Below are 23,749 nucleotides of genomic sequence, written 5' to 3'. Positions count from 1 at the left end.
GTGGGAGCGTTGTGTGGCGACGGCGCTGCGGTAGCTGCTGCCAGTGGCCTTACTGCTGCCACTGCGCTTCCCGGTGCCACTGGGGTTACAGGTGGCACTGAGCTCTGTGCTGCTCCTCCAGCTAGTCCAGAGCCTTGTGTTCGAGGCCCCCAAACTAGACACAGCGCTGCAGATGCTAACTCACACGAGCAGGACCTCGCACAGATTGAGACCTTCTGCTGCTTGTACCCTCCAAGCCTTCTGTCTGCTGGTTACCCACCAGCCCTTTCCCAGGGGCTTGTGGCCTGGAATGAGTCACAACCTCTGCTCAGGGACCTCAGAACCACACAGAAACATCCAAGTTGGAAAAGCCCCTCAGGATCACCAAGTCCCACCTAGAACCCTACACTCCACAAGCTTCACCTTAAACCACATCCCCAAGCACCACATCCAAACAACCCTTGAGCAGACCCAGAGTTGGTGACTCAACCACCTCCCTGGGCAGCTGATTTCAGTCTCTCACCACTCTCTCCATGAAAAAACTTCTTCCTAATGTCCAATCTAAACCTAAGCCTCCCCAGCCTCAGCTTGAGGCCATCCTCCTCCTTGTTCTGTCTCCAGTTACCTGTGAGCAGCAGCCTCTCCACAATGGCCCTTGGAGTAGCTGTAGACAGCAATGAGGCCTCCCCTCAGCCTCCTCTTTTTCACACTAACCATCCTCAGCTCCCTCAGTTGCTCCTCATCAGATTTATTCCCTAGGCCCTTTCTCCAGCCTTACTGCCCTCCTCTGAACCCACTCCAGCACCTCCACATCTCTCTTGGATTTTGGTGCCCAGGGAGGCAAGTGCCCCTCCCCAGGGAGCTGAGGGCACTTGAGTCAGTGGAGGCAGCACAGGGCTTTTGGTATGTGCTTGTTTGTGAATGTGGGACCACAGAGGGGCTGAGCTTTGGGTGCCTTTTTATGCTCATTGATTGTAGCTGTGGTGTTAAGTTTTTAATGTGTCACCATTAGGTGACATCAGTTTGCAGATGGCACCAAGCTAGGAGCAGGTGTGGAGCTGTTGGAGGGTAGGAGAGCCCTGCAGAGGGACCTGGCCAGGCTGGATGAGTGGGCAGAGGCCAATGGGATGAGACTGAACAAGGCCAAGTGCAGGGTTCTACACTTTGGCCACAACAACCCCAAGCAGCACTACAGGCTGGAGCCACAGTGGCTGAGAGCAGCCAGGCAGAGAGGGCCCTAGGGGTGCTGGTAGAGAGGAGCTGAAGATGAGCCAGCAGTGTGCCCAGGTGAGCAGCAGAGCCAATGGCATCCTGGGCTGGCTCAGGAGCAGTGTGGGCAGCAGGACAAGGGAGGTTCTTGTGCCCCTGTGCTCAGCACTGCTCAGGCCACACCTTGAGGGCTGTGTCCAGTTCTGGGCCCCTCAATTCCAAAGAGATGTTGAGATGCTGAATGGTGTCCAGAGCAGGGCAGCAAGGCTGGGGAGGGGCCTGGAGCACAGCCCTGTGAGGAGAGGCTGAGGGAGCTGGGGATGTGCAGCCTGGAAGAGGCTCAGGGCAGAGCCCATTGCTGCCTGCAGCTGCCTGCAGGGAGGCTGTAGCCAGGTGGGGTTGGGCTCTGCTGCCAGGCAGCCAGCAACAGAACAAGGGGACACAGCCTCAAGCTGTGCCAGGGCAGGTTGAGGCTGGATGTTAGGACAGCAACGTGGGGCCACCCAACAACGGAGCCCGGAAGCTGCCAGGCGGAGATCCCAGCGCCGCTCTCGGCACTGTCGCGATAACTGCGATCCCCGCCCTGCTCTCACTGCCGTTTCCTTGGGGGGCTCCTGGTGAAGTACTGGCACCAGCGGCACCAGCTGCGGCCGCAGTAGCATTAACACCGCAATCACAAACACCCTCAGACACCTCTGAGAGCAGGAACACCTCTAGCTGCCGCAGCGCCCTGTTGCGAGGCAAAGCTCCAAAACTGGCTGTGTGAGGTTCGTTTGGTAGGAGCGGAGACGGCTCAGAGGTGAGCGAGCAAGGCGAGGATCTGCGCTCCCGCAGCAGAGTCGTCGGCAGGGGCGGGATCTCCACCGTGCAGCTTCCGGGCTCCATTGCTGGGCGGCCCCAGGCTCCTGCCCGCCCCGTCCGACCGTGGGCGCTCGGGGCTGGCAGTGGGCTGAGACTCTCGCTATGGACAGCCAAAAGGAGCTGGGCCACAGCCGATACGAGATCGAGGACCAGGAAAAGGAGGAGGAGGAGAAGGCAGAGAAGGAAGAGAAGCAGGAGGAAGAGGCGGAGGAAGAGAAAGGGCAGCAGGAGGAAGGTGAAGGTAAAGCTGCCGCGGAGCCCTCTGCGGCAGCCGAGCAGTGCCCCGAGTGCGGGCAGAGCCTCCCGCCCGGCTGGCAGCCGGGGAAGCAGCAGTGCCCCCAGCCTGGCACCCAGCGCTTCATCTGCAGCCACTGCGGCCAGAGCCGCTCCGGCCTCCTCGGGCGACAGCGGGGGGGCACCCAGCCGGGCCCTAAGCTGCGGTTGGTCTGCGATGAGTGTGGCAAGAGCTTTGCCAACAGCTATACACTCAGCCGGCACCTTCGCCTGCACAGTGGGGAGAAGCCGTACAGCTGCGGTGTCTGCGGCAAGAGCTTTGCCAGAAGCTATACTCTCAGCCAACACCATCGCCTCCACACCGGGGAGAAGCCATACAGCTGTGGTGTCTGCGGCAAGAGCTTTGCCAGCAGCTCTGTTCTCAGCCGGCACCGGCAAATGCATGCTGAGAAGAAGCAGTTCCCCTGCCGTGAGTGTGGTAAGAGCTTTGTCACCAGCACTGCTCTAATCAAGCACTGGCATGTCCACACCGGGCAGAAGACATACAACTGCGGTGTCTGTGGCAAGAGCTTTGCCAACAACTATACTCTCAGCCGACACCATCGCCTCCACACTGGAGAGAAGCCGTACAGCTGTGGTGTCTGTGGCAAAAGCTTTGCCAGAAGCTATACTCTCAGCCAGCACAATCACCTCCACACTGGGGAGAAGCCATACAGCTGTGGTGTTTGTGGCAAGAGCTTTGCCAACAGCTATACTCTCAGCCAGCACCATCGCCTCCACACTGGGGAGAAGCCCTACAGCTGTGGTGTCTGTGGCAAGAGCTTTGCCAGCAGCTCTGTTCTCAGCCGGCACCGGCAAATGCATGCTGAGATGAAGCAGTTCCCCTGCCGTGAGTGTGGTAAGAGCTTCACCACCAGCACTGCTCTAATTGAGCACTGGCATGTCCACACCGGGGAGAAGCCGTATGGCTGCGGTGTCTGTGGCAAGAGCTTTGCCCACTGGTCTACTCTCAGCTGCCACCGAGCCATCCACACTGGCCAGAAGCCATACAGCTGTGGTGACTGCGGCAAGAGATTCGGCAGCACTTACCATCTGAACAGGCACCGTGCCATCCACACCGGGCAGAAGCTCTACAGCTGTGGTGACTGCGGCAGGAGCTTTACCACCAGATCTTACCTCAGAATTCACCATCACATCCACACTGGGGAGAAGCCCTACAGCTGTGGTGATTGCGGCAAGAGCTTTGTCACCAGCTCTAAGCTCAGCTGTCACCGTCGCATCCACACCGGGGAGACACCGTTCAGCTGTGGTGACTGCGGCAAGAGCTTTGTCACCAGCTCTAAGCTCAGCTATCACCGCCGTCGCATCCACCCTGGGGAGAAGCTGTTCAGCTGCGGTGATTGTGGCAAGAGCTTCACCAGCAATTCCCATCTGAAGAGACACTGCGCCGTCCACTCTGGGGTGAAGATGTACATCTGTGGTGACTGCGGCAAGAGCTATGCCACCAGCTCTGGTTTCAGCCAGCACTGCCAAACCCATGCTGAGACCAAGCAGTTCCCCTGTGCTGACTGCGGCAAGAGCTTCACCAATAGCACTGCTCTAATCCAGCACTGGAATGTCCACACCGGGGAGAAACCATACAGCTGTGGTGTTTGTGGCAAGAGCTTTACCAACAGCTCTGCTCTGGCCTATCATCGTCGCAGCCACACTGGGGTGAAGCCATACAGATGCGATGACTGTGGCAAGAGCTTTTTCCAGAGCTCAATTCTCAGCTATCACCGTCGCATCCACACTGGGGAGAAGCCCTACAGCTGCAGTGACTGTGGCAAGAGCTTTACCAGCAGCTCTGCTCTGAGATGTCACCATCGCATCCACACTGGGAAGAAGCCCTACAGCTGCAGTGACTGTGGCAAGAGCTTCACCAACAGCTCTACTCTTAGAATTCATCATCGCATCCACACCGGGGAAAAGCCCTACAGCTGCGGTGACTGTGGCAAGAGCTTTACCAGGAGTGCTGATCTGAGGTATCACCGTCGCATCCACACTGGGGAGAAGCCCTACAGCTGTGGTGACTGTGGCAAGAGCTTCACCAGCAGCTCAGCTCTCAAATATCACCGTCGCATCCACACCGGGGAGAAGCCCTACAGCTGCGGTGACTGTGGCCAGAGCTTTACCACCAGATACATTCTGAGCTATCACCGTTTCATCCACACTGGGGAGAAGCCCTACAGCTGTGGTGACTGTGGCAAGAGCTTCACCAGCAGCTCTAATCTGAGACATCACCGTCGCATCCACACTGGGGAGAAGCCCTACAGCTGTGGTGACTGCGCCAAGAGCTTCACCAGCAGCTCTGATCTCAGCCGTCACCATCGCATCCACACCGGGGAGAAGCCCTACAGCTGCGGTGACTGTGGCAGGAGCTTTACCAGCAGCTCTGCTCTCAGCTATCACCGTCGCAACCACACCGGGGAGAAGTAGTACAGATGAGGTGACTCTGGCAAGACCTTCTGGCAGAACACTGATCTGACCAAGCAGTGCATCAGCAGCCACCAGAGGATGAAGAGCAGCAGCAAAGCTTCCAAGGGTCCTCACTCTCAGTGCCCCCAGCATGTGCCCAGCAGCCATGGGCCCCTCCTCACAACAGTGTTGCCAGAGTCTCCTGCCTGTGAAGCTCTTCCACCCCTGACTCCAGATTGGTTTGTGGTGAGCGTGGCAACAGCATTGCCAACAGGTCTGGTCTCAACCAGCACTCATGGTGAGAAGAAGCAGTACCACTGTGGCAAGAGCTTCACCAACAGCACCACTATAATCCAGCACTGGAAGGTCCACACCGGGGAGAAGCTGTATGGCTGCAGTACAGGTTTTGCCGTCCTGGGATGCGGTGAGGCTGCACCAGTAGCACCAGTTCCTGCTGTGCCATCCCCAGGCACGCCCTGAAATTTGTCTGGTTCGGGGGATGGGAAGCAGAGGGCAGGGCAGTGTCACAACCAGGCTGGCACCTCTAAGCCGTATGAGGTCCCAAGGTCATCTCCATAAGCCCTGCTAGATCATGTCACCATCATCACCAATCCACCCCATCACCAGGACTGGCAAAAAGCAACTGCTCCATGTGGCTGCAAGTCAGAGGTTCCATGGAAATTGTGCCTGCAGCAGGGAACAATCCCAATAAAAGATTTTCCAAGGCTCTTGCAAGTTCTTCCAACTCAATGCAGACAAAATTTAACCCCCCCAGAAACCAAAAAGCTGCATCCAAGCTGCTGTCGACTGCAGCAGAACCTGGAGCCCTCCTGAAGCTCGTTCCCCACCAGCAGCCACCTCAGCTCCTCAGACTCACAGACAGGTTTGGGTTAGTAGGGACCTTCCAGATCGTCTTGTTCCAACCCCTCCTGCATGGGCAAGGAGACCTTCCCCGAGGGCAGGATGCTCGAGTCTGTATGGGAGCAGAAATAGATCTCTGGCTCAGCGTGGTTGGGGCTATCAACTGGGAGATTCCTTCGGTACAGGCGGCTTGGCACTTGGACCCTTGGGCTCAAAGGGCTTTGAACCAGGGAGATTTAAGACCCTGGGACCCCCTGGTGGTGTAGGCGGCAGAAACACTTGGAGCCATGGCTCGGTTCTCCGGTCGGGAACCGGAGGTAGATCTGGAAGCCCTGAGTAGGCGCTCCCTCTGCTGGCCAATCAGGGCAGGTGGCAACTGCTTGCCGGCAAGGGCTGACACTAGGCCAGCCTAATTAGAGAGCTGCTTAGGACAGAGAGCCTAGGGGGGGGAGGCTGCTTGGAACAACTGCTTGAGAAGTGTCTGCTGGGAGAGGGGGAGGTTCCTGTCTGCCCTGAGGAGCCGCTGCCTGTCCTACCTGCGCTGCCTGCCTGCGTGCTCCTGACATGGAGAGAGAAAAGCTGCCGCAGGGAGGGACAGAGCTGCCCTTGTGTCAGGTCCTCCTCTTCCGAGATCTCCCCTGCAGTCCCGTGTCCATCTGTGGGGCTCCCAACACAAGGACCTGAACCTGCTGGTGTGGCATCGGTGCTACGATGAACCTGGTGCCAGCAGTAACACCAGCGGCAGCAGCTGCCGCAGCGCCGTCGCTCCACGTTACCAGGCAGAGCTCCCCGACGAGCCTTTGTTTATGGAAGCAGCGGGGGCCTGGAGCTGAGAGAGCAGGGCGGGGATCTGAGCTATCGCGACAGTGCCGAGAACGGGGTCGGGATCTCGGTCCTGTAGCTTCCGGGCTCCATCGTTGGGCGGCTCCAGTCTCCTGTCCGCCCCGTCCGGCCGCGGGCACTCGAGTCCCAGGGCTGTCAGCAGATTGATGCACCCCAGCGTGACGCGTCAGGGGGAGCTGGTCCAGAACAGCCCTGAGACACAAATGCAGCAGGAAGAGAAGGAGGAGGAGCAAGTAGGCAAAGAGATGGAGGAGAAGGAGGTGGACGATCAGGAGGAAGAGGCGGAGAAACAGCAGCAGGAAGAAGGTGAAGGTAAAGCTGCCGCGGACCCCAGTGTGCCAGCCGAGCAGTGCCCTGAGTGCGGGCAGAGCCTCCCGCCCGGCTGGCAGCCGGGGAAGCAGCAGTGCCCCCAGCCTGGCACCCAGCGCTTCATCTGCACCCACTGCGGCCAGAGGCGCTCCAGCCTCCTCCGGCGGCAGCAGGGAGGTACCCAGCCGGGCCCCAAGCTGCGGTTGGAGTGCGGTGAGTGTGGCAAGAGCTTTGCCAGCAGCTCTAGTCTCAGGCAGCACAGTCAAATCCATGCTGGGAAGAAGCAGTTTCCCTGTGTTGACTGTGGCAAGAGCTTCACCAACAGCTGTGATCTCCTTCAGCACTGGCACGTCCACAGCGGGGAGAAGCCTTACAGCTGCGGTGCTTGTGGCAAAAGCTTCGCCAGCAGGTCTGGTCTCCGCCAGCACCGGCAAACGCATGCTGAGACAAAGCAGTTCCCCTGCCGTGACTGTGGGAAGAGCTTCACCAACAGCACTGCTCTGATCCATCACTTGCACGTCCACACCAGGGAGAAGCCCTACAGCTGTGGTGTCTGTGGCAAGAGCTTTGCCACCAGTTATGCTCTCTGCTATCACCGTCGCATTCACACCGGGGAGAAGCCGTACAGCTGTGGCGAGTGTGGCAAGAGCTTTGCCAGCAGCTCTGTTCTCAGCCGGCACTGCCAAATCCATTCTGGGAAGAGGTTTCCCTGCAGTGACTGTGGCAAGAGCTTCACCAGTAGCACTGCTCTAATCCAGCACTGGCACGTCCATACCGGGGAGAAGCCTTACAGCTGCGGTGACTGTGGCAAGAGCTTCGCCAGTAGCTCTGATCTCAGAAATCATCGTCGCCTCCACACGGGGGAGAAGCCCTACAGCTGTGGTGACTGTGGCAAGAGCTTTACCAGTAACTCTACTCTCAGCTCTCACCGACGCCTCCACACGGGGGAGAAGCCCTACAGCTGCAGTGACTGTGGCAAGAGCTTTACCAGCAGCTCTGGTCTGAAGTATCACTGTCGCCTCCACACGGGGGAGAAGCCCTACAGCTGTGGTGACTGTGGCAAGAGCTTCACCAGGAGCTCTAAATTGAGGTATCACCTTCGCATCCACACGGGGGAGAAGCCCTACAACTGCGGTGACTGCGCCAAGAGCTTCACCAGCAGCTATGACCTCAGCCGTCACCGTCGCGTCCACACCGGGGAGAAGCCCTACAGCTGTGGAGTCTGCAGCAAGAGCTTTTTCAGCAGCTCAGGTCTGAGCTATCACCGTCGCAACCACACCGGGGAGAAGTAGTACAAATGAGGTGACTCTGGCAAGACCTTCTGGCAGAACACTGATCTGACCAAGCAGTGCATGAGCAGCCACCAGAGGATGAAGAGCAGCAGCAAAGCTTCCAAGGGTCCTCACTCTCAGTGCCCCCAGCATGTGCCCAGCAGCCATGGGCCCCTCCTCACAACAGTGTTGCCAGAGTCTCCCGCCTGTGAAGTTCTTCCACCCCTGACTTCAGATTGGCCTGTGGTGAGTGTGGCAAAAGCTTTGCCAGCAGGTCTGGCCTCAGCCAGCACTGCCAAACCCATGCTGGGAAGAAGCAGTACCACTGCAGTGACTGTGGCAAGAGCTTCACCAGCAGCACTGCTCTAATCCAGCACCACGAGGTCCACACCGGGGAGAAGTCACACAGCTGCAGTGCCTGTGGAAAGACCTTCACCTACTCTGCTCTCACACATCACAGCTACCTTCACTGGGGAGAAATCCTTCCATTGTGGTGACTCTGGCAGCTCTGATCTCCAAATTCACCTTCGCCTCCACACCAGGGAGAAGCTGCAGTGACTGTGGCAAGAGCTTCACCAGCAGCTCTAGTCTAAGCCGTCACCATTGCCTCCACACCGGGGAGAAGCCGTACAGCTGCGGTGACTGCGGCAGGAGCTTTAACAACGGATCTAATCTGAGATACCACCATCACAGCCACGTAGCAGGGGAGCCATACAGCTGTGGTGGCTGTGGCATGAGCTTTACCAGCAGCTTTGCTCTGAGATATCACCATTGCATCCACACCAGGGAGAAGCTGTACAGAAGTGGTGACTGCGGCAAGGGCTTCCGGCGGAACACCACACTAACCAAGCACCTGCACAGCCTCAGGCGCCAAAAAATGAAGAGCAGCACCAAAGCTCCCAAGGGTCCCCACTCCCAGTGCCACCAGGAATTGCCCAGCAACCATGAGCCCCTTCTCACCACACAGGTGCCAGAGTCTCCTGCCTGTGATGCTGCCTCACCTATGACAGGTTTTGCTGTCCTGGGATGCAGTGAGGCTGCACCAGTAACACCAGTCGCTGCTGTGCCATTGCCAGACAAGCCGTGACATGTGCCTCATTTGGGGGATGGGATTCAGAGGGCAGAGCAGTGTCACGACTGGCCTGGCACTTCTAAGATGTGCTCGGTCCCAAGGTGGTCTCCATAAGCCCTGCGGGATGATGTCACCATCATCACCATCACCAAACCTCACCAGCACTGGCTTGGTACGCTCAGGGGTAAATCAACTGTTCCATGTGGCTGCAAGTCAGGGATTCCATGGAAATTGTGCCTGCAGCAGGGAACAATCCCAATAAAAGACTTTCCAAGGCTCTTGCAAGTTCTTCCAACTCAATCCACACAAATTCCCCCTCCCCAGAAACCAAAAAGCTGCATCCAAGCTGCTTTTGACTGCAGCAGAACCTGGAGCCCTCCTGAAGGTCTTCCCTACTAGCAGCCACCTCAGCTCCTCAGACTCACAGACAGGTTTGGGTTAGAAGGGACCTTCCAGAGCGTCTTGTTCCAACCCCTCCTGCATGGGCAAGAAGACCTTCCCCTAGAGCAGGTTGCTCTGCTGTAAGGGAGCAGAAATAGATCTCTGGCTCAGCGTGGTTGGGGCTATCAATTGGGGCAGTTGTTTGGTACAGGGGGCTTGGCACTTGGCCCCTTGGGCTCAAAGGGCTTTGAACCAGGGAGAATCCCCTGGTGGCACATAAGACCCTGGGACCCCCTGGTGGTGTGGGCGGCCGAAACACCTGGATCCAGGGGCCTGTTCTCAGGCTGGGAGCCAGAGGCAGATCTGCAAACCCTGAGGTTTGCTCTAGGCGCTCCCTCTGCTGGCCAACCAGGGCAGGTGGCAACTGCTTGCCGGCAAGGAGTGACACTAGAGCTGACTGATGAGAGAGCTGCTTAGGACAGCCGGGGGGGGGGGGGTGGGGCTGCTTGGAACAACTGCTTGAGAAGTGTCTGCTGGGAGAGGAGGAGGTTCCTGTCTGCCTTGAAGAGCCTCTGCCTGTCCTACCTGCGTGCTCCTGACATTGTGACAGCAAAGGGACAGAGCTGCCCTTGTGTGAGGTCCTCCTCTTCCGAGACCTCCCCTGCAGTCCCGTGTCCATCTGTGGGACTCCCAGCACAAGGACCTGAACCTGCTGGTGTGGCATCTGTGCCACCAATCACACCAGCGGCAGCAGCTGCCGCAGCGCCGTCGCTCCTCGTTACCAGGCAGAGCTCCCAAATGAGCCTTTGCACATGGAAGCAGTGGGAGTCCAGAGCTGGCAGAGGAGGGCGGGGATCGGAGCTATCGCGATAGAGTCGTGAGCGGCGCCGGGATCTCGGCCTTGCAGTTTCCGGGCTCCATTGTGAGGTGGTTCCAGGCTCCTGCCCGCCCCGTCCGGCCGCGGGCACTCGGGACCTGGGGCTGTCAGCGAATTGAGACCTCCCCCCCAAGAATGAAGCCTCAGAAGGATCTGGGCCAGAGGCTGCCCGAGACAGAAATGCAGCAGGAAGCGAAGGAGGAGGAGCAGGTATTGAAGGAGGTGAAGGAGGAGGAGGAGGATCAGGAGGAAGAGGCGGAGGAAGAGAAAGAGAAGCAGGAGGAAGGTGAAGGTAAAGCTGCCGCAGACCCCTGTGTGCCAGGCGAGCAGTGCCCCGAGTGCGGGCAGAGCCTCCCGCCCGGCTGTCAGCCGGGGAAGCAGCAGTGCCCCCAGCCTGGCACCCAGCGCTTCATCTGCAGCCACTGCGGCCAGAGGCGCTCCGGCCTCCTGCGGTGGCAGCGGGAAGGTACCCAGCTGGGCCCCAAGCTGCGGCTGGAGTACGGTCAGTGTGGCAAGAGCTTTGCCAGCAAGTATGGTCTCAGCCGGCACCGTCACTTTCACACTGGGGAGAAGCCCTACAGCTGTGGTGTCTGTGGCAAGAGCTTTGCCAGCAGCTCTGTTCTTAGCTGGCACCGGCAAACACATGCTGGGAAGAAACCGTTCCCCTGCCGTGAGTGTGGCAAGAGCTTCACCACCAGCGCTGCTCTAATTGAGCACTACCATGTCCACACCGGGGAGAAGCCTCACACCTGTGATGTATGTGGCAAGAGCTTTGCCAGAAGTTACCACCTTAACTGTCACCGTCGCCTCCACACCAGGGAGAAGCCATATGGCTGTGGTGTCTGTGGCAAGAGCTTTGCCCACTGGTCTGCTCTCACCTGTCACCGAGCCATCCACACTGGCCAGAAGCTGCACAGCTGTGGTGTCTGCGGCAAGAGCTTCACCAACCATTTCAACCTTAACCGTCACTGCCTCATCCACATCAGGGAGAAGTTGTTCCACTGTGGTGACTCTGGCAAGAGCTTTGCCCAGAGCTCTGCTCTGAGCTGTCACTATCATAGCCACACTGGGGAGATGGTGAACAGCTGTGGTGATTGTGGCAAGAGCTTCACCACCACTTACCATCTAAAGAGGCACCATCCCAGCGACTCCAGGGGGCCACTGTACAGCTGCAATGACTGCGGCAAGACCTTTGCCAACAGTTATGCTCTCAGCCTGCATCGCCAAACCCATGCTGTAAAGAAGTTCCCCTGCAGTAGCTGTGGCAAGAGCTTCACCAACAGCTCTGCTCTCCTTAACCACCAGAACATCCACACTGGGGAGAAGCCACACAACTGCAGTGAGTGTGGCAAGAGCTTTACCAGCGGCTCTGCTCTCAGCCGTCACCATCGCATCCACACCGGGGTGAAGCCCTATGGCTGCGGTGAATGTGGCAAGAGCTTTGCCAGCAGCTATGATCTCAGCCGTCACCATCGCATCCACACCGGGGAGAAGCCATATCGCTGCGGTGAATGTGGCAAGAGCTTTACCAGCAGCTATGCTCTAAGCTGTCACCGTCGCATCCACACCGGGAAGAAGCCGTACAGCTGCGGTGACTGCGGCAAGAGCTTTACCACCAGCTATGCTCTGAGCTACCACAGTCGCACACACACCGGGGAGAAGCCCTACAACTGCAGTGACTGTGGCAAGAGTTTTACCAGCAGCTCTGATCTCAGCCGTCACCGTCGCATCCACACCGGGGAGAAGCTGTACAGCTGTAGTGAATGTGGCAAGAGCTTTGCCGGCAGCACTGGGCTCAGGCAGCACCGCCAAATCCATGCTGGGAAGAAGTTCCCCTGTGTTGACTGCGGCAAGAGTTTCACCAACAGCACGGCTCTGATCCAGCATTGGCACGTCCACACCGGGGAGAAGCCTTACAGCTGCGGTGTCTGTGGCAAGAGCTTCACCTACAGCTCTACTCTCAGAAATCATCGTCGCGTCCACACTGGGGAGAAACCTTACAGCTGTGGTGACTGTGGCAAGAGATTCGCGAGCAGATCTGCCCTCAGCAGTCACAGTCACATCCACACTGGGGAGAAGCCCTTCCACTGTGATAGCTGTGGCAAGAGCTTCACCAGCAGCTCTACTCTCAGAATTCATTGTCGCATCCACACTGGGGAGAAGCCCTACAGCTGTGGTGACTGTGGCAAGAGGTTCACCAACAACTCTGCTCTCAGAAGTCACAGTCACATCCACACCGGGGAGAAGCCCTTCCTCTGTGGTGACTGTGGCAAGAGCTTTGCCCACAGCTCTTCTCTGAGCTCTCACCGTCTCCTTCACACCGGGGAGAAGCCATACAGCTGTGGTGACTGTGGCAAGAGCTTCACCACCACTTTACAACTTTATATTCACTGCATCGTCCACACTGGAGAGAAACCTTACAGCTGTGGTGACTGTGGCAAGAGATTCGCGAGCAGATCTGCCCTCAGCAGTCACAGTCACATCCACACTGGGGAGAAGCCCTTCCACTGTGACAGCTGTGGCAAGAGCTTCACCAGCAGCTCTACTCTCAGAATTCATCGTCGCATCCACACTGGGGAGAAGCCCTACAGCTGTGGTGACTGTGGCAAGAGCTTCACATACAGCTCTGTGTTCAGAATTCACTGTTGTCTCCACACTGGGGAGAAGCCATACACCTGCGGTGACTGTGGCAAGGGCTTCACCAGCAGCTCTGTTCTCAGAAGTCACCGTCGCATCCACACTGGGGAGAAGCCATACAGCTGCGGTGACTGTGGCAAGAGCTTTACCAACAGGCCTGCTCTCTCAAGTCACCGTCGTCTCCACACTGGGGAGAAGCCCTACAGCTGTGGAGACTGTGGCAAGAGCTTCACGTACAGCTCTGCGTTCAGAAGTCACCGACGCCTCCACACGGGGGAGAAGCCGTTCAGCTGCGGTGACTGTGGCAAGAGCTTCACCTGCAGTTCAACTCTCAGCCGTCACCGTCGCATCCACACTGGCAAGAAGCCTTTCTGCTGTGGTGACTGTGGCAAGAGCTTCACCAACAACTCTGCTCTCAAGAGTCACCGTCGCCTCCACACCGGGGAGAAGCCATACAGCTGTGGTGACTGTGGCAAGAAGTTTGCCCACAGCTCTACTCTGAGATATCACCGTCGCCACCACACCGGGGAGAAGCTGCACAGCTGTGGTGACTGTGGTAAGAGCTTCACCACCACTTTTGAACTTTACAGTCACTGCATCACCCACACCAAGGAGAAGCCATACAGCTGTGGTGACTGTGGTAAGAGCTACACCAAGAGTTCTGCTCTCAGCCGTCACCGTCGCCTCCACACCACAGAGGAGCAGTACCACTGCAATGAATGTGGGAAGAGCTTTGCCAGCCGCTTCAAACTTAACCATCACTGCCTCATCCACACCGGGGAGAAGCCTTTCCACTGTGGTGACTGTGGCAGGACCTTTACCAGCAGCTCTGCTCTCAGCGATCACCGTCGCATCCACACCAGAGAGAACCTGCACAGCTGCAGTGAATGTGGCAAGAGTTTCACCACAGCTTCCCAGCTAAAAAGGCACTGCGCTATTCACACCGGGGAGAAGCCCTACAGCTGCAGTGACTGTGGCAAGAGCTTTACCAGGAGCTCTGGTCTGAGCCATCACCGTCGCATCCACACCGGGGAGAAACCATACAGATGTGATGACTGCGGCAAGAGCTTTCTGCACAGGTCTACTCTCAGCTGTCACCGCCGCCTCCACACCGGGGAGAAGCCCTACAGCTGTGCTGACTGTGGCAAGAGCTTTACCAGCAGCTCTGATCTCAGCTGTCACCGTCGCATCCACACTGGGGAGAAGCCCTACAGATGTGGCGACTGTGGCAAGAGCTTCACCAGCAGCTCTGCTCTGAGCTATCACCGTCGCAGCCATAACAGGGAGAAGCTGTACAAATGTAGTGACTGTGGCAATAGCTTTACCAGCAGCTCTGCTCTGAGCTATCACTGCCTCACCCACACCGGGGAGAAGCTGTACAGCTGTGGTGTCTGTGGCGTGAGCTTCCGGCAGAACAGAGATCTGAGCAAGCACCTGCGCAGCTGCAGGTACCAGAAGATGAACAGTGACAGCAAAGCTTCCAAGGGTCCCCTCTCTGAGTGCCACCAGGAGGAGCAGGAGCAGCAGGAAGAGGCAGAGAATGAGCAGCAGGGTGAAGGTGAGACCCCCAGCATGGAGCCTCAGAATGAGCTGAGCCAGAGGCATCCTGAGACTGCAGTGCAGCAGGAAGAGAAGGAGGAGGAGAAAAAAGAGACAGTGGAGAAGGAGCAGGCAGAAAAGGAGGTGAAGGAGGAGAAGCAGGAGGAGAGTCAGGAGGAAGGGGAAGGGAAGGAGCAGCAGGAGGAAGGTGAAGGTAAAGCTGTTGTGGATCCCACTGTGCCAGCTGAGCAGTGCCCTGAGTGTGGGCAGAGCCTCCTGCCAGGCTGGCAGCTGAGGAAGCAGCAGTCCCCCCTGCCCGGCACCCAGGGCTTCATCTGCACCCACTGTGGCCAGCAGCAGTTCAACCTCCTTTCTCAGCAGGAAGGATGCACCCAGCTGGGCCCCAAGCTGCGCTTGCGCTGTGATGAGTGTGGCAAGAGCTTTGCCAGCAGCTCATCTCTCCTTGAGCACTGCAACGTCCATACCGGTGAGAAGCCATATGGCTGCGGTGTCTGTGGCAAGAGCTTTGCCTACAGTACCAGTCTGAAGTATCACCTCCGCCTCCACACCGGGGAGATGCCGTACAGCTGCGGTGACTGCGGCAAGAGCTTTGTCCACAGCTCGGCACTCAGACGTCACCGTCGCGTCCACACCGGGGAGAAGCCATACAGCTGCGGTGACTGTGGCAAGAGCTTTGCCCACAGATTTGCTCTCACCAAGCACCGCATTGTCCATGGCACTTAGTAGCCATTCCGGTGTGGTGAATGTGGTAAGAGCTTTGCCAGCAGATCCTCTCTCTCTCTGGTATCACTGTGCCATCCGCACCGGGGAGAAGTTGTATAGCTGTGGTAAACCATGGCAAGAGCATCTCATAGAAGTGCAACCTGAATAAGCACCTGCAGAAACTCAGCTGGGTGGCAGTGTGGCCTGCATAAGCCCTGGTAGATGATGTCACCATGATCACCATCACCAAACCTCACCAACACCAGGACTGGCTTAGTACACTCAGGGATAAAGCAACTGTTCCATGTGGCTGCAAGTCAGGGATTCCATGGGAAATGTGCCTGCAGCAGGGAACAATCCCAATAAAAGATTTTTTCCAAGCCTCTTGCAAGTTCTTCCAACTCAATCCACACAAAATTTACCCCCCCCCCCCCCCCCCCAGAAACCAAAAAGCTGCATCCAAGCTGCTTTCAAATGCAGCTGAACCTGGAGCCCTCCTGGAGCTCTTTCCCCACCATTACTCACCTCAGCTCCTCAAACTCACAGACGGGTTTGGGTTAGAAGGGACCTTCCAGATCATCTTGTTCCAACTCCTCCTCCATGGGCAAGGAAACCTTCCCGTAGAGCAGGCTGCTTGAATCTGTAAGGGAGCAGAAATAGATCCCTGGCTCAGCGTGGTTGGGGATGTCATTTGGGAGATTCGTTTGGTACAGGGAGCTTGGCACTTGGCCCCTTGGGCTCAGACAAAGGGCTTTGAACCAGGGAGAATCCCTTGGTGGGACCTAAGACTCTGGGACCCCCTGGTGGTGCGTGAGACAAAAACACCTCCAGGCAGAGGCAGATCTGCAAGCCCTGAGGCTTGCTTTAGGCGCTCCCTCTGCTGGCCAACCAGGGCAGGTGGCAACTGCTTGGCGGCAAGGGGTGACACTAAGGCTGCGTAGAGAGCTGCTTGGAACAACTGCTTGAGAAGGGGCTGCCGGGAAAAGGGGAGGTTACTACCCACCCTAAGGAGCCCCAGGCTGTGGTACCTGCACTGCCTGCCTACTACCCACCCTAAGGAGCCCCAGGCTGTGGTACCTGCACTGCCTGCCTACTCACCCTAAGGAGCCTCAGGCTGTGGTACCTGCACTGCCTGCCTACTACCTACCCTAAGGAGCCTCAGCCTGTTGTGCCTGCACTGCCTGCCTACTACCCACCCTAAGGAGCCTCAGCCTGTTGTGCCTGCACTGCCTGCCTACTACCCACCCTAAGGAGCCTCAGCCTGTTGTGCCTGCACTGCCTGCCTACTACCCACCCTAAGGAGCCTCAGCCTGTTGTGCCTGCACTGCCTGCCTACTACCCACCCTAAGGAGCCTCAGCCTGTTGTGCCTGCACTGCCTGCCTACTACCCACCCTAAGGAGCCTCAGCCTTTTGTACCTGCACCTGACAGAGAGAAAAGCTGCCGCAGAGCGGGACACAGCTGCCCTTGTGTGAGATCTTTCTCTTGCGAGTCCTCCCCTGCAGTCCTGTGCCCAGCGGGGGAGGGGGTGGGGGCTCCCAACACAAGGACCTGAACGTGCTGGAGAAGCAGCACAGTCCTCAGTGACGTCAGTAGCATCGGTGGCAGCAGTACCGCCGGTGGCAGCAGTAAGGCTGCCGCAGGAGCTGTACCTCCCTGTTGCCAGGCAACGCTCCCAAACCTGCCTTTGTTTATGGATGCAATGGGGGACCGGAGCTGAGAGAGGAGGGCGGGGATCGGAGCTATCTCGACAGCGCCGAGAGCGGCGCCGAGATCTCGTCCTTGCAGCTTCCGGGCTCCATTGTTGGGCGGCCCCAGGCTCCCGCCCGCCCCGTCCGGCCGCGGGCAGTGGGGACCCGGGACTGCCAGAGGACTGAGACCCCCAAAATGGAGCCTCAGAATCAGCTGGGCCACAGCCGACACCAGATCAAGGAGGAGGCAGAGGAGGAGAAAGTGGAGGAAAAGGAGGACGGAAATAAAGCAGAGAAGGAAGAGGCAGAGAAGCAGGAGGAGGATCTGGAGGAAGAGGCGGAGGAAGAGAAAGAGCAGCAGCGGGAAGGTGAAGGTAAAGCTGCCGCGGACCCCTGTGTGCCTGCTGAGTGGTGCCCCGAGTGCGGGCAGAGCCTCCCGCCCAGCTGGCAGCCGGGGAAGCAGCAGTGCCCCCAGCCTGGCACCCAGCGCTTCATCTGCACCCACTGCGGCCAGAGGCGCTCCGGCCTTCTGCGGTGGCAGCGGGAAGGTACCCAGCTGGGCCCCAAGCTGCGGCCAGTCTGCGGTGAGTGTGGCAAGAGCTTTGCCAGCACGTCTGGTCTCAGCCGACACCGCCAAATCCATGCTGAGAAGAAGCAATTCCCCTGTGTTGACTGTGGCAAGAGCTTCACCAACAGCTGTGCTCTCCTTGAGCACTGGCACGTCCACACCGGGGAGAAGCCATATAGCTGTGGTGTGTGTGGAAAGAACTTTGCCAGCAGATCTGGTCTCAGCCGGCATCGGCTAACACATGCTGAGACAAAGCAATTCCCCTGCCGTGACTGTGGGAAGAGCTTCACCAACAGCACTGCTCTAATCCATCACTTGCATGTCCACACCACGGAGAAGCCCTACAGCTGTGGTGTCTGTGGCAAGAGCTTTGCCCGCTGGTCTGCTCTCAGCTGTCACCGAGCCACCCACACTGGGCAGAAGCCACACATTTGTGGTGTCTGTGGCAAGAGCTATGCCAGCAGCTCTGCTTTCAGCCTGCATCGCCAAACCCATACTGGGAAGAAGTTTCCCCGTGGTGAATGCGGTGAGAGCGTTACCAGCAGCTCTGCTATGAGCCGTCACCATCGCACCCACACCGGGAAGAAGCTGTACAGCTGCGGTGAATGCGGCAAAAGCTTTACCAGCAGCTATGCTCTCAGCTATCACCGTCGCACCCATACTGGGGAGAAGCCCTACAGCTGTGGTGACTGCGGCAAGAGCTTCACCAGCAGCTCTGATCTCAGACGGCACCGTCGGGTCCACACCGGGGAGAAGCTGTACAGATGCAATGACTGTGGCAAGAGCTTTACCAGCAGCTCTGGTCTCAGCCAGCACCGCCAAATCCATGCTGGGAAGAAGTTCCCCTGCAGTGACTGTGGCAAGAGCTTCACCAACAGCACTGCTCTAATCCAACACTGGCATGTCCACACGGGGGAGAAGCCTTTCTGCTGCCGCGACTGTGGCAAGAGCTTTACCAGCAGCTCTGCTCTCAGCTATCACCGTCGCCTCCACACAAGGAAGAATCTGTACAGCTGCGGTGACTGTGGCAAAAGCTTCACCAGCATGTATCAGCTGAAGTGGCACTGCACCATCCACACGGGGGATAAGCCCTACAGCTGCAGTGACTGTGGCAAGAGCTTTACTAGAAGCTTTACTCTGAGCCATCACCGCTTTATCCACTCCGGGGAGAAGCCCTACAGGTGCGATGATTGTGGCAAGAGCTTTCTCTACAGCTCTACCCTCAGCTATCACCGTCGCCTCCACACTGGGGAGAAGCCCTACAGCTGCAGTGACTGCGGCAAGAGCTTCACCAGGAGCTTTACTCTGAATCAGCACCGCCTCATTCACACTGGGGAGAAACCCTACAGGTGCGATGACTGTGGCAAGAGCTTCACCATCAGCTCTACACTCAGCCGTCACCGTCGCCTCCACACCGGGGAGAAGCCTTTCTGCTGTGGTGACTGTGGCAAGAGATTTACCAGCAGCTCTGGTCTCAGCTATCACCGTCGCCTCCATAGAGGGGAAAAGCTGTACAGGTGCAGCGACTGTGGCAAGAGCTTTACCAGCAGTTCTGATCTGAGCTGTCATCGTCGGCTTATTCACACAGGGGAGAAGCCCTACAGATGTGACGTCTGCGGCAAGACCTTCACCATCAGCTCTACTCTCACCTCTCACCGTCGCCTCCACACTGGGGAGAAGCCCTACAGCTGCAGTGACTGTGGCAAGAGCTTCACCAGGAGCTTTACTCTGAACCAGCACCGCCTCATTCACACCGGGGAGAAGCCCTACAGATGCGATGACTGCGGCAAGAGCTTCACCATCAGCTCTACTCTCGTCCGTCACCGTCGCCTCCATACTGGGGAAAAGCTGTACAACTGCATTGACTGCAGCAAGAGCTTTACCAGCAGCTCTGATCTGAGCTGTCACCGTCGCCTCATTCACACAGGGGAGAAACCATACAGATGTGATGACTGTGGCAAGAGCTTCACCATCAACTCTGCTCTCAGCTATCACCGTCGCACCCACACCGGGGAGAAGCCATATGGCTGTGGTGATTGCGGCAAGAGCTTTACCAGCAGCTCTGATCTCAGCCGTCATCGTCGCATCCACACCGGGGAGAGGCCCTACAGCTGCGGTGAATGCGGCAAAAGCTTTACCAGCAGCTCTGCTCTCATTTATCACCGTCGCATCCACACTGGGGAGAGGCCATATGGCTGCAGTGACTGTGGCAAGAGCTTTACCAGCAGCTCTGATCTCAGCCGTCATCGTCGCATCCACACCAGAGAGAACCCGTACATATGTGGCATCTGTGGCGTGAGCTTCCGGCAGAGGAGAGATCTGAGCAAGCACCTGCACAGCTGCAGGTACCAGAAGATGAACAGTGACAGCAAAGCTTCTAGAGGTCCCCTCTCTGAGTGCCACCAGAAGGAGCAGAAGCAGCAGGAAGAGGCAGAGCATGAGCAGCAGGGTCAAGGTGAGACCCACAGCATAGACCCTCAGAAGAAGACGGGCCAGAGCCACCCCAAGACAGAAATGCAGCAGAAACAGGAGGAGGAGGAGAAAGAAGATCAGAAGGAACTGAAGAAAGAGGAGGACGAAGAGGAGAAGCAGAAGGAGGATCAGGAGGAAGGGTTGGTGGAAGTGAAAGTGCAGCAGGAGGAAAGTGAAGATGAAGCTGTTGCGGAGCCATCTATGCCAGCCTTGCAGTGCCCTGAGTGCAGGCAGAGCCTCCCACCTGGCTGGCAGATGGGGAAGCAGCTCTGCCCCCAGCCTGGCAGCAAGGGATTCATCTGCACCCACTGTGGCCAGCAGCAATTCAACCTCCCCTGGCAGCAGCAGGGAGGCACTCACCCGGGTACCAAGCTGCAGTTTAGCTGTGATGAATGTGGCAAAAGCTTTGCCAGCAGTGCTGGTCTCAGCCAGCACTGCCAAATCCATGCTGGGAAGAAGAAGTTCCCCTGCAGTGACTGCAGTAAGAGCTTCACCAGCAGCACTGCTCTAATCCAGCACTGGCATGTCCACACTGGGGAGAAGCCTTACAGCTGTGGTGTGTGTGGCAAAAGCTTCACCTGCAACTCTACTCTCAAAGTTCACCATCGCATCCACACTGGGGAGAAGCCATACAGCTGCAGTGACTGTGGCAAGAGCTTTAGCAGGAACTCTGCTCTCAGAAGTCACAGTCGCCTCCACACTGGGGAGAAGCCATACAGCTGCCGAGAGTGTGGTAAGAGCTTTGCCCATAGCTCTACTCTGAGATATCACCATCGCCTCCACATTGGCAAGAAGCCATACAGCTGCGGTGACTGTGGGAAGTGCTTTACCCACAGCTCTACTCTAAGGTATCACCGTCGCCTCCACATGGGCACGAAGCCATACAGCTGTGGTGACTGTGGCAAGAGCTTCACCAGCAGCTCTGCTCTCAGAACTCACAGTCGTCTCCACACCGGCGAGAAGCCATACAGCTGTGGTGACTGCGGCAAGAGTTTTATCAGGAGCTCTGATCTCAGCCGTCACCATCAAATCCACACCGGGGAGAAGCCATATGGCTGTAGTGATTGTGGCAAGAGCTTTAACAGAAGCTCTGATCTCAACCGTCACCGTCGCATCCACACTGGGAAGAAGCTGTACAGCTGTGGTGACTGCGGCAAGAGCTTTACCAGCAACTCTGATCTCAGCCGCCACTGTCGCATCCACACTGGGGAGAGGCCCTACAGCTGTGGTGACTGCGGCAAAAGTTTTTCCAGCAGTTCTGCTCTCAGCTACCACCGTCGCTTCCACAACAAGGAGAAGCTGTATGACTGCTGTGAATGTGGCAAGAGCTTTACCACCAGCTCTGATCTCAGCCGTCACCGTCGCATCCACACTGGGAAGAAGCTGCACTGTTGTGATGACTGCGGCAAGAGCTTTGCCAGCAGCTCTGATCTCAGCCGTCACCGACGCATCCACACCGGGGAGAAGCCGTACAACTGTGGTGACTGTGGCAAGAACTTTATCAGCAGCTCTGCTCTCAGCTATCACCGTCGCATCCACATTGGGAAGAAGCTGTACAGATGTGGTGACTGCAACAAGAGCTTTGCCAGCAGCTCTGGTCTCCGGCAGCACCGCCAAATCCATGCTAAGAACAGTAAGTTCCCATGCCGTGACTGTGGCAAGACCTTTACCACCGGCTCTGATCTCAGCCGTCACCGTCGTATCCACACTGGGAAGAAGCTGCACATCTGTGGTGACTGCGGTAAGAGCTTTGGCAGCAGCTCTGATCTCAGCCGTCACCGTCGCATCCATACTGGGGAGAAGCCGTACAGCTGTGGCGACTGTGGCAAGAACTTTATCAGCAGCTCTGCTCTCAGCTATCACCGTCGCATCCACATTGGGAAGAAGCTGTACAGATGTGGTGACTGCAACAAGGGCTTTGCCAGCAGCTCTGGTCTCAGGCAGCACCGCCAAATCCATGCTGAGAATAAGTTCCTGTGCAGTGAATGCGACAAGAGCTTTACCAGCAGCTCAGATCTCAGTTGTCACCACTGCATCCACGCCGGGGAGAAGCTGTACAGCTGCGGTGTCTGTGGCGTGAGCTTCCAACAGAACAGAGATCTGAGCAAGCACCTGCACAGCTGCAGGTACCAGAAGATGAACAGTGAGAGCAAAGCTTCCAGAGGTCACCTCTTCCAGTGTCACCAGGAGGAAGTTAAGCAGGAGGAGCAGGAGGAAGAGGAAGAGGCAGAGGAGGAGAATGAGCATTGGGATCAAGGTGAGACCCCCAGCATGGAGCCTCAGAAGGAGATGGAGCAGAGAAAATTTGACACTGAAATAAAGCAAGAAGAGAGGGAGGAGAAAAAATAGGAAGTGGAGAAGGAGGAGGAGCAGGCAGAAATAGAGGTGGAAGAGAAAAAGCAGGAGGAAGAGAAGGAGGAAGAGAAAGAGCTGCAGGAGGAAGGTGAAGGTAAAGCTGCCGCGGAGCCCTCTGCCAGACGAGCAGTGCCTCGAGGGCGGGCAGAGCATCCCACACGGCTGGCAGCCACAGGAGCAGCAGTGCCCCCAGCCTGGCATCCAGCGCTTCATCTGCGCCCACTGCAGCCAGAGGCAATCCGTCCTCCTGCGGTGGCAGTGAGAGGGCACCCAGCTGGGCCCTAAGCTGTGGTTGTTCAGTGAGTGTGGCAAGAGCTTTGCCAGCAGGTCTGTTCTCCACTAGCACCGTCAAACATCTGCTGAGACAAAGCAGTTCCCCTCTGCTGAATGTGGCAAGAGGTTTGCCATAAGCACTGCTGTAACCAGTCTCTTACATGTCCACACCATGGAGAAGCCACACAGCTTGTCTGTGGCAAGAGCTTCACCGCCAGTTCTGCTCTCTGCTGTCACAGTCACATTCACGTGTGGAGAAGCCGTACAGCTGTGGTGACTGTGGCAAGAGCTCTGCCAGGAGCTCTGGTCTCAGCTATCATCGTCCTATCTACACAATGGATTAGCCGTACAGCTGTGGTGACTGTGGCAAGACCTTTACCAAGAGCTCTGCTCTCACTGCCTCCTCCACACCAGGGAGAAACTGTAGAGCTGCAGAGACTATGGCAAGAGCATAGCCAGGAGCTTTACCCTGAGCTGTCCACACGGGGAAGCAGCTGGACAGTGGCAAGAGCTTCCATTACAAGTGCAATGTGACTGAGTGCCTAAACAGACTCAGCTGGGTGCCAAGGTGGTGTCCATAAGCCCTGTTTGATGATGTCACCATTGTCACCAACACCAATCCTCACCAATACTGTCTTGGTACACTCAGGGATAAAGCAACTGTTCCATGTGGCTGCAAGTCAGGGATTCCATGGAAAATGTGCCTGCAGCAGGGAACTATCCCAATAAAAGACTTCCCAAGGCTCTTGCAAGTTCTTCCAACTCAATCCAGACAAAATTTACCCCCCAGAAACCAAAAAGCTGCATCCAAGCTGCTTTCCAATGCAGCTGAACCTGGAGGCCTCCTGAAGGTCTTTCCCTACCAGCAGCTACCTCAGCTCCTTAAAGTCATAAACTCACAGACAGGTTTGAGCTAGAAGGCACTTTCCAGATCATCTTGTTCCAACCCCTCCTCCATGGGCAAGGAGACCTTCCCCTAGAGCAGGTTGCTGGAGTCTGTAAGGGAGCAGAAATAGATCTATGGCTCAGCGTGCTTGGGGCTATCAATTGGGAGATTGGTTTGGTATAGGGAGCTTGGCACTTGGCCCCTTGGGCTCAAAGGGCTCTGAACCAGGGAGAATTCCCCGGTGGGATATAA

The 23,749-nt window shown here is 57.2% G+C and overlaps 3 protein-coding genes across 3 annotated transcripts; all 3 read left to right on the top strand.

The window, feature by feature from the left end:
• Window positions 1–1,623: 1,623 nt before the first annotated feature.
• On the top strand, window positions 1,624–5,468 carry LOC135174616 (zinc finger protein 850-like). Its single transcript, XM_064141951.1, has one exon. The coding sequence runs from the start codon at window positions 2,152–2,154 to the stop codon at window positions 4,759–4,761; it is 2,610 nt and encodes an 869-aa protein (XP_063998021.1). The 5' UTR covers window positions 1,624–2,151; the 3' UTR covers window positions 4,762–5,468.
• A 331-nt stretch (window positions 5,469–5,799) lies between these two features.
• Window positions 5,800–8,221, top strand: LOC135174618 (zinc finger protein 501-like). Its single transcript, XM_064141953.1, has one exon. It carries the CDS (start codon window positions 6,591–6,593, stop codon window positions 8,043–8,045), a length of 1,455 nt encoding a protein of 484 aa, XP_063998023.1. The 5' UTR covers window positions 5,800–6,590; the 3' UTR covers window positions 8,046–8,221.
• A 2,188-nt stretch (window positions 8,222–10,409) lies between these two features.
• Window positions 10,410–23,356, top strand: LOC135174601 (uncharacterized). Its single transcript, XM_064141934.1, has 2 exons — window positions 10,410–15,266; window positions 16,919–23,356. The coding sequence occupies exons 1-2, from the start codon at window positions 10,490–10,492 to the stop codon at window positions 22,330–22,332; spliced, it is 10,191 nt and encodes a 3,396-aa protein (XP_063998004.1). The 5' UTR covers window positions 10,410–10,489; the 3' UTR covers window positions 22,333–23,356.
• Window positions 23,357–23,749: the final 393 nt, after the last annotated feature.

Source organism: Pogoniulus pusillus, unplaced genomic scaffold, assembly GCF_015220805.1.
Source record: "Pogoniulus pusillus isolate bPogPus1 unplaced genomic scaffold, bPogPus1.pri scaffold_94_arrow_ctg1, whole genome shotgun sequence".
NCBI lineage: Eukaryota > Metazoa > Chordata > Aves > Piciformes > Lybiidae > Pogoniulus > Pogoniulus pusillus.
The sequence above is the reverse complement of the archived record's forward strand: the minus strand, read 5'-3'. Positions and strand labels throughout refer to the sequence as shown.

What these genes read in the sequence shown, in the direction of transcription:
- LOC135174618 (XM_064141953.1), top strand. Translation starts at nt 6,591, where the DNA reads ATGCACCCCAGCGTGACGCGTCAGGGGGAGCTGGTCCAGAACAGCCCT.
- LOC135174616 (XM_064141951.1), top strand. Translation starts at nt 2,152, where the DNA reads ATGGACAGCCAAAAGGAGCTGGGCCACAGCCGATACGAGATCGAGGAC.
- LOC135174601 (XM_064141934.1), top strand. Translation starts at nt 10,490, where the DNA reads ATGAAGCCTCAGAAGGATCTGGGCCAGAGGCTGCCCGAGACAGAAATG. An exon ending in CAAGCACCGCATTGTCCATG is followed by an intron (nt 15,267 to 16,918) that starts GCACTTAGTAGC and finishes CCCTGTTGCCAG; the next exon opens with GCAACGCTCCCAAACCTGCC.